Here is a 9,369-nt window from a genome sequence, read left to right as displayed (position 1 = left end):
CAGTCGTGCCTCTCGCGAAAGCAAACCTGTGCCTCTTCTGCAAGGAATTTCGTTTTCGAGAAGCATGCTTGTGCCTCGCCCCAAAGCAAAAATCGTGCCTCTCACGAAAGAAAAAAAACGCGTTTTTCGTGTAATTTTTTTTCAAACGTTAAGGAAGACCGATAAAAAAACCAGAAAGTCGAAAAAACCCGTAAAAACAGTTTAAAAGCCGAAAACATGTGCAGAAATATAAAAAATTAATAAGTTTGAAGGAAGCGTCCAGAACGTGACACGTGGAGGCGGCTGAGAGCGCATCCTCAGTGATTGTTGTGAGGCTCGCGAAGGAGTCCTCGTCAAGTAGTTGCTCTCCACCTCCCAATATTGCATACACCAAGTCCATAGACCGCGTGTCCTGAATCGCGCCGGACAGGTGGCCCCTCCGGTATTCCCGGGCTGATAAACCCCGCCTACGCCGCCGCTACCAGCGTCGTCGCCTCGTGCCCTCCGCCTCACCCACCTCGCCTGAATCGGCGCCACACCGTGTACGTTCGCCGCGTCCGCACCACCACGAGCGCGAGCGCGAGACCGATGGCCGTCGCCCCGTCGCCGCAAGCCACGGCGGCCGCCGCCGCCCTCTCCAGGCACAGATCCGCCGCGGTCCCACCAGGTACGCACGCGCCGAGTCCCCTCGACCTCAAAATCTCTCCTCTCCGCGCGCGCGCGCTCTACGATTACGCGAAGCCGCTGACGAATTCGACCGCGCGCAGTGCCGAGGAGCGCGCGGGTGGCCGCCGCGGCGAGGAGGCCGGGCTCGACGCGGGCGCGGGGCGGGCTGGTGGCCCGCGCCGTAGTTGCAGTTACGTTCCTCCGTGATTTTAACTCTCATTCCTTGCCGTGCTGCGTCGCGCGTACTGATTGATTGGTCTGCTTTTCTGCCTTGGCAGGCCAAGGGTGAGGTTGCGAGCTCCGATACGGGCGGGTGAGTTGTGTGCCATCATCTAGTCGTTTTTGTTCTCATTAGCAAGGGTGTGATTGCTCTTGGGAAAGAGAAAAACGTATGAACTGGTTCTAATTGGACAAACAGTTCAGCTTAATTTAGATGTTCCCTGCACCAGATATTGACTACTCCCTTCATATGAATAGATTGCTTTATTTGTGTAGCTGTAATGGGTGCCTGCGCCTTGTTTAATTGACAGAAGATTTATGGCTTTATATAGATGTGAATGTGATGACTGCTATATAGGGAGGGTGGCCTGTTCCTTGCAAATTTCTGTCCGTTCCTGTTCGTGTAGTTGAATTCATATCATGTTTAATGACCCAGCTTATCTGAACCTAAGGAATTCATGTTCCAATTACACTTGATTTTGACTCATCAAACTGTTTGAAGTTTTTATATATCCAATGTTTTGAAAATTCTAAACACTGTTTGTGACCACTTAGACCTTACTTGGTTTTGCAACATGTGGTTACCTTGTCTTTATACTAGCCATATGTGAAGAATCAAAACTAATATAATAAAAATTGTACAAACTTAGGCACAAGAGCTGATGTTAGTAAGTAATATGCGTGAATATGCAAATATAAAGATATCTGCTTAAAAATTTGCTGTCATCCATTTGCGAGTGGAGAACAAGGTTTAACTTGCTTGGGTTTAAAATTGAAGATGGATGTAGGAATTTGTTGCAAACAACTTCTTGATACTTCTCTGAAGCCGTCAGTTCTGGCTTGTAACAAGCAAAAAGGAGGCAGATTATTATCCATTTAAATCCATACACATGCCCTATCAGTTGGTGGGGGAAAATTGGACACTATATGTTGCAGATGCAAGTAATATAAACTCTGAATCCATCAAATTACCTGCTTCCGAATTGACTAAATACTGTCTCACCTTCCTCGGGTAAACTAACCAGTCTTCCCACATTATCAGCAGTGAATCTACTATGGTTAGTGTAAGTTCCATTACAAGATGGTAAGTATTATACTGCTTGAATAATTAAATTAATGAATGCTGCAGTTCTGTTACCTATATGCAGATATGACATATACATGTTGCATTTTATCAGTGAAGGATGAGTTTGCACTTATTATACCATACCTATCATTCTGCCTGTCGGAAAATGCCTGACTGATTATCCTTTTGTTCTGTTTAGTCATGAGGTTTTGATGTTTGAGGCCCTTCGTGAAGCCATGATAGAGGAGATGACTTTGGATCCAACAGTGTGCATGATTGGTGAAGATGTCGGTGACTATGGAGGTTCATACAAGGTATCCAAAGGCTTGTCTGAGATGTTTGGAGACCTCCGTGTCCTTGATACCCCTATCGCTGAGAATTCTTTTACCGGTATGGGAATCGGAGCAGCAATGAAGGGGCTCAGGCCAGTTGTTGAAGGCATGAACATGGGTTTCCTTCTCCTTGCCTACAACCAAATCTCAAACAACTGTGGTATGCTTCCTTATACCTCGGGCGGCCAGTTCAAAATCCCAATCGTCATCCGAGGCCCTGGCGGTGTTGGTCGTCAGCTTGGTGCGGAGCATTCACAACGCCTTGAGTCCTACTTCCAGTCTATCCCGGGCATTCAAATGGTCGCATGCTCTACCCCTTACAATGCGAAGGGCCTTCTGAAGGCTGCCATAAGGAGCGATAACCCTGTGGTGCTGTTCGAGCATGTCCTCCTGTACAACCTGAAGGAGAAGATCCCCGACGAGGAATACATCTGCTGCCTGGAGGAGGCCGAGATGGTGCGTCCAGGCTCGCAGCTGACCATCCTGACATACTCCCGCATGAGGTACCACGTGATGCAGGCCGTCAAGACCTTGGTGAACAAGGGGTACGACCCGGAGGTGATCGACATCAGGTCGCTGAAGCCGTTCGACCTGCACACCATCGGGAACTCCATCAAGAAGACCCACCGCGTGCTGATCGTGGAGGAGTGCATGCGGACGGGCGGCATCGGCGCCAGCCTGAGGTCGGCCATCATCGATAACTTCTGGGACGAGCTGGATGCTCGCCCCGTGTGCCTGTCGTCGCAGGACGTTCCGACCCCGTACGCCGCGACCCTGGAGGACGCGACCGTCGTGCAGCCCGCGCAGATCGTGGCCGCGGTGGAGGAGATCTGTCAATCGTAACGCTGTCATGAGTTAGGTGTTCCGGGGATTCAGAAGCAGCGCGCGTGTCCAGTTTGTTTTTTTGTCGTGTAATTAGTGGATTTCGTCATACTGGGAAGACTTAACTGTACCGTTAGTTGTTGTTTGTTGGCCCATCTGCCTATTCTATGTAAGCTGTGATGCTCCTGGGTTTTGATCATCTTTCTGCTTGGTCGGTGGTGGACGTATGCTGCTGTTATTCATTTACCACTACCCTAGTAATATTTGTTTTACTGATTTCACTCTGGACATCACATAGAAGCTAGCCAGCAGTGTTGGTGCCATTTGCCATTTATTTACCATGTACCCCCTCTGTAAACATCTTATACTCCCTCCATTCCTAAATATTTGTTTTTTTAGAGATTTCAAATGGACTACCAGATAACGGATATTTGTCTTTTTAGAGATTTCAAATGGACTACCAGATAACGGATGTATATAGACATATTTTAGAGTGTAGATTCACTCATTCTGTTCCGTATGTAGTCATTTGTTGAAATCTCTAGAAAGACAAATATTTAGAAACGAAGGAAGTATTTGTTTACAGAGAATATGTATGATTTTTTTTACGGAGAGTATGTATGATGAGTCCTTGTTCTTGTGTAGTGATGGTGGCCGGCTCCGTTGGATGGATGAGCACTGCATAGCTCAGCGATGTTGACGCCACTTGCCATGCGTGTATGATGAGTTCCAAAGAAGTGGTGGCTGGCAATGTTGGATGAGCGCTGCACAGTAGATGCAGCCAGGGCTCATACCTATCTTGTGCGTGTGCGCATCCTGGAGCAGCCCCGGAGGACAGGAGGTCAGGAGTTCACACGCTTCAAACAGAGCGAGTTGCTTGCTCCAACTAGTCAGTCCGTTGTTCTCTTGTGGTTTGGCCGCAGCTTGCTCAGCAGAGTAGAATAGGAAGAGGAGCATCGGGGCAGGCAAGGCTGGATTTGCAAATCTGGGAGAGGTGCAATGCAATGCCATCGTTTCCATTTTCACCCCAGTGGCTCGCTCATTGGCCGGGCCGGACAGCATATCGTGGCACAGGGCGGGAAACGTACCCTCACTCACTCACTCACTCACTCACTCACCGGCCTAGGCCTGTAAAGTAAAGCACCAGCCACGCCACGCATGGTACGGCGGTGGCGAGGCGTCCTTGCCATTTCCCAGAGTAGGAGCTGCCCGTCGTGGGCTGCTTCGCCATATGTGGGCATGGTTCCAGGACGTACGCCCACGGGTCCTTCACTAGTCACCTCAGGTCGACCGCTGCAGACGGACGGACTCACGCGGCGACAAATCAAACAGCGGATGGCATAGTACTCGTCCCGCGCGAGCGGGTCGTGGCGAGATTATTCACCGCACGACCGCCCAATAAACAACGCGACTGCCCCTGTCCTCCGCGCGTATCCACTAGGCAGGCCACTAGTAGGCTGGACAAAACAGAGCATAGTATGGGCAAATTTGACAAATTTGACCTATAGACGAAATCAAATCACAGAATGACTGTCTAGTGCAGCGCCTGAGAGCTAGGCGCCACGGGTCAGCCGCGTGAAATAGTTTCACGGACAGTTCATTCTATGATTTGATTTCGTGAGCTAGGCGCTGCACTAGTGCAACGTCTGGGAGCTAGGCGCTACACTATATAGTGTGGCGCCAGACGCTGTACACTGACTTAGTAATTTTCTGATCACACGGGTGTGACGCCAGCCGTGTAGCGCCCATCTGTGAGGCGTTGCACAGTGTAGTGTGGCGCCTTCGTGTCGGGCGTCACACAAAAAGGTCAGCCGCGTGAAATAGTTTCACGGATAGTTCATTCTATGATTTGATTTCGTCTATAGGTCAAATTTATCAAATTTGCCCATAGTATGGCGTGTCGGAGCAAGACCTGTCGTTGCGTGATTATAATTAGCCAGCGTACGTATGCATATGCACCCACAGATCGTCTGTCGTTTGGCTCAGGATATAGTCCTGGGTGCGTCGACCACGGACAGGACTCGGGTGGTGGTAGTACGTGGGTGTTTTGGTTTGGCGCCCGCCGTATGTTGTTGCGCGTGGTACGATCCACGCTGCAGGGAATCTCTACCTCTGTAGCATATACAGTAGCACACTGGGCGACTAGTCGACTCCTAATGACAAATTAGCACTGGTTGTCGGCAGGCGGCACGGGGTATCTAGCGCCGCGCCACGCCCCGGGAGGCGGTGTCGTCACGCTTCAGCAACACCCAGGCGGCCAAACATATATGCATTCCCCTTGGAGGTGAAGTGATACGCACCTGGTTGTTGCAGATACTCACCAGGTTCATACATTCCTCAGCGTATGTATGTATATATATGTATGTAATGTATATACGTCGACGTCTGTGATTGCCTGCACGCCTGGAGCTACCACACATGACTACGTACTAAATCTTATCCGGTAGTACCCCAACATCACGGTGGAGGTGTCTACATCCGCATCTAGGACAAAATCTAAAATAAATAATATGGATCGAAGAGAGTATTATCAATTCAAAGTTTCCTTCCTCTACTTTGAGGCCATAGTTAGGGCTTAAAATCAACTTCGAGAAGAGCAAAGTGATGATCACGAGGTATCCGCTTGAAGAGAAACAACAGACTGCGAACAATCTCAATTGCAAGTTGTCTTCGTTCACTGTCACCTACCCAGGGATGCCAATCATCGACACTTCTGGGGCTTTGATCAGGTAGTTGAGCGGTTCAAGGTCGAGGATAAGCCATGGCACGTGATATTCACCTCCAAGGAGAGCAAGTCCGTGCTTATCAACTCTTGCCTATGTAGCCCCCCACCATGTATACGATTGCCTCCAAGGGGTTATGGGTATTCTGGCTTCTCGACGTATGAATATGGCTCTCATGCTGAGGTGGTTGTGACGGACTTAGAGATGAGGGAGCCTATGCTCAAAGCCAAATATATGCAAGGCTACCTTCTCCTTGCTTGCGATCGTCCGGAGGGGTCACAATTCTGGAAATCTCCCCAGATAATTACTCATGAGATCCGCGTGCGTACCTGCATATCCATTGGTGATGAAGATGGTACTCTCTTTTGGCTTGATCCATGGCGCGGAAGGAGCTTAGTTAGCACCGATTTTTCATATCTCTTCACGATTTGCTCCGATCTGCCGCTATTAGTAGCCTCGGTTGGTCGTGATGAAAATTGGAACATCTCATTTCGACTAACATTCGGACTCAAGGAAACTTTATCTTCAACTGAGTTGCGGCATCGGCCCTTTCATCTTTGTTGTCGGATGCCCTAGACACCGTGTTTTCGCACCTTGCCCCTTGGGGGCTCTTCTCCGCCTGGTCAGATTATTGTCCTCTTTGTCATGTGCTGACCCTTGTTTGGTCCCCACCTCTATGAAAAGGTCGATGCCATTGAAAACCAAGAACTTTGTCTGGCAATTGCTTCGTGATCACCTCTCGTCGGGGATGAAGGTGGCAAAGCTACATCGGCCTCAAAATGGTCTTTGTCCTCTATGCGGGGATCCCCGAGCCAGGGACCCATATCTGCTTCTCCTATCCTGTCATACAATTCTTGTGTAGTATTGTTCGTGAGGCTCTGGGGCCTGAAGGCCATGCCTCGACGAACTTGGGTGAATTCTTATCTTCCGACGCTCACCATACTGGTAGGTGTTGGGTAACGTAGCATGCAATTTCAAAAATTTTCCTACGCTCACGCAAGATCTATCTAGGAGATGCATAGCAACGAGAGGGGGAGAGTGTGTCCACGTACCCTCGTAGACCGAAAGCGGAAGCGTTAAGTTAACACGGTTGATGTAGTCGAACGTCTTCACGATCCAACCGATCCAAGTACCGAACGTACGGCAGCTCCGTGTTCAACACACGTTCAGCTCGATGACGTCCCTCGAACTCCTGATCCAGCAGAGGGTCGAGGGAGAGTTCCGTCAGCATAATGCTACCTCTTGAGCATGCGTTGGTTTTCCCTTGAAGAGGAAAGGGTGATGCAACAAAGTAGCGTAAGTATTTCCCTCAGTTTTTGAGAACCAAGGTATCAATCCAGTAGGAGATAACATGCAAGTCACCTAGTAACTGCACAAACAATCAAGAACCTCGCAACCAACGCGATAAAGGGGTTGTCAATCCCTTCACGGTCACTCGCAAAAGTGAGATATGATAAAGATAGTAAGATAAATATTTTTGAAATTTTTGTTGTATAGATTGAAAAGTAAAGATTGCAAAATAGTAAACGAGATGTGATGTAAATAAAAGAGATGCAATATAATAAGAAAGAGACCCGGGGGCCATAGGTGTCACTAGTGGCTTCTCTCAAGATAGCATATATTACGGTGGGTGAACAAATTATTACCAAGCAATTGATAGAAAAGCGCATAGTTATGAGAATATCTAGGCATGATCATGAATATAGGCATAACGTCTGTGTCAAGTAGACCGAAACGATTCTGCATCTACTACTATTACTCCACACATCGACCGCTATCCAGCATGCATCTAGAGTATTAAGTTCATAAGAACAGAGTAACGCATTAGGCAAGATGACATGATGTAGAGGGATAAACTCAAGCAATATGATATAAACCCCATCTTTTTATCCTCGATGGCAACAATACTATACGTGCCTTGCTGCCCCTACTGTCACTGGGAAAGGACACCGCAAGATTGAACCCAAAGCTAAGCACTTCTCCCATTGCAAGAAAGATCAATCTAGTAGGCCAAACTAAACCGATAATTCGAAGAGACTTGCAAAGATATCAAATCATGCATATAAGAATTCAGAGAAGAACCAAATATTATTCATAGATAAACTTGATCATAAATCCACAATTCATCGGATCTCGGCAAACACACCGCAAAAGAGTATTACATCGAATAGATCTCCAAGAACATAGAGGAGAACTTTGTATTGAGAACCAAAGAGAGAGAAGAAGCCATCTAGCTAATAACTATGGACCCGAAGGTCTATGGTAAACTACTCACACATCATCGGAGAGGCTATGGTGTTGATGTAGAAGCCCTCCGTGATCGATTCCCCCTCCGGCAGATCGCTGGAAAAGGCCCCAAGATGGGATCTCACGGGTACAGAAGGTTGCGGCGGTGAAAAAGTGGTTTCGTGGCTCCCCCTGATGTTTTTAGGGTATAAGACTATATATAGGCGAAAGCAGTACGTCGGTGGAGCTCCGTGGGGCCCACGAGGGTGGGGGGCGCGCCTACCCCCTGGGCGCGCCCTCCTGCCTCGTGGTCGCCTCACAGAGTTCCAGACTTCAAATCCAAGTCTTCTGGATTGCGTTTGTTCCAAGAAAGATCATTGCAAAGGTTTCATTCCGTTCAGATTCCGTTTGGTATTCCTTTTCTGCAAAACACTAAAATAGGCACACAAAAAAACAGAAACTGGCATTGGGCCTTTGGTTAATAGGTTAGTCCCAAAAATAATATAAAACAGCATATTAAAGCCCATTAAACATCCAAAACAGATAATATAATAGCATGGAACAATAAAAAATTATAGATACGTTGGAGACGTATCAAACATCCCCAAGCTTAATTCCTGCTCATCCTCGAGTAGGTAAATGATAAAAACAGAATTTTTGATGTGGAATGCTACCTAGCATAATTTTCAATGTAATTTTTCTTTATTGTGGCATGAATGTTCAGATCCGAAAGATTCAAGATAAAAGTTTAATATTGACATAAAAATAATAATACTTTAAGCATACTGACAAAGTAATCATGTCTTCTCAAAATAACATGGCCAAAGAAAGTTCATCCCTACAAAATCATATAGTTTGGTTATGCTCCATCTTCGTCACACAAAATGCTCAAATCATGCACAACCCTGATGACAAGCCAAGCAATTGTTTCATACTTTAGTATTATCAAACCTTTTCAACTTTCATGCAATACATGAGCGCGAGCCATGAACATAGCACTATAGGTGGAATAGAATATGATGATGGAGGTTATGTGGAGAAGACAAAAAAGGAGAAAGTCTCACATCGACGCGGCTAATCAACGGGCTATGGAGATGTGCATCAATTGATGTCAATGCGAGTAGTAGGGATTGCCATGCAACAGATGCACTAGAGCTATAAATGTATGAAAGCTCAGCAAAAGAAACTAGTGGGTGTGCATCCAACTTGCTTGCTCACGAAGACCTAGGGCATTTTGAGGAAGCCCATTGTTGGAATATACAAGCCAAGTTCTATAATGAAAATTTCCCACTAGTAAATGAACGTGACAAAATAAGAGACTCTCTATCATGAATAC

At 47.2% G+C, this 9,369-nt stretch overlaps 1 protein-coding gene across 1 annotated transcript; it reads left to right on the top strand.

Moving 5' to 3' along the window:
• Window positions 1–563: 563 nt before the first annotated feature.
• On the top strand, window positions 564–3,365 carry LOC123119286 (pyruvate dehydrogenase E1 component subunit beta-3, chloroplastic; the record flags this gene model as incomplete). The annotated part of the gene is given in 4 exon segments (XM_044539032.1): window positions 564–646; window positions 747–835; window positions 924–958; window positions 2,130–3,365. Coding segments are annotated over 4 exon segments (1,179 nt in total). The 3' UTR covers window positions 3,106–3,365.
• Between the last annotated feature and the right edge of the window lie 6,004 nt (window positions 3,366–9,369).

This window comes from Triticum aestivum, chromosome 5D, assembly GCF_018294505.1.
Source record: "Triticum aestivum cultivar Chinese Spring chromosome 5D, IWGSC CS RefSeq v2.1, whole genome shotgun sequence".
NCBI lineage: Eukaryota > Viridiplantae > Streptophyta > Magnoliopsida > Poales > Poaceae > Triticum > Triticum aestivum.
This window is presented reverse-complemented; position numbering and strand designations above follow the sequence as displayed.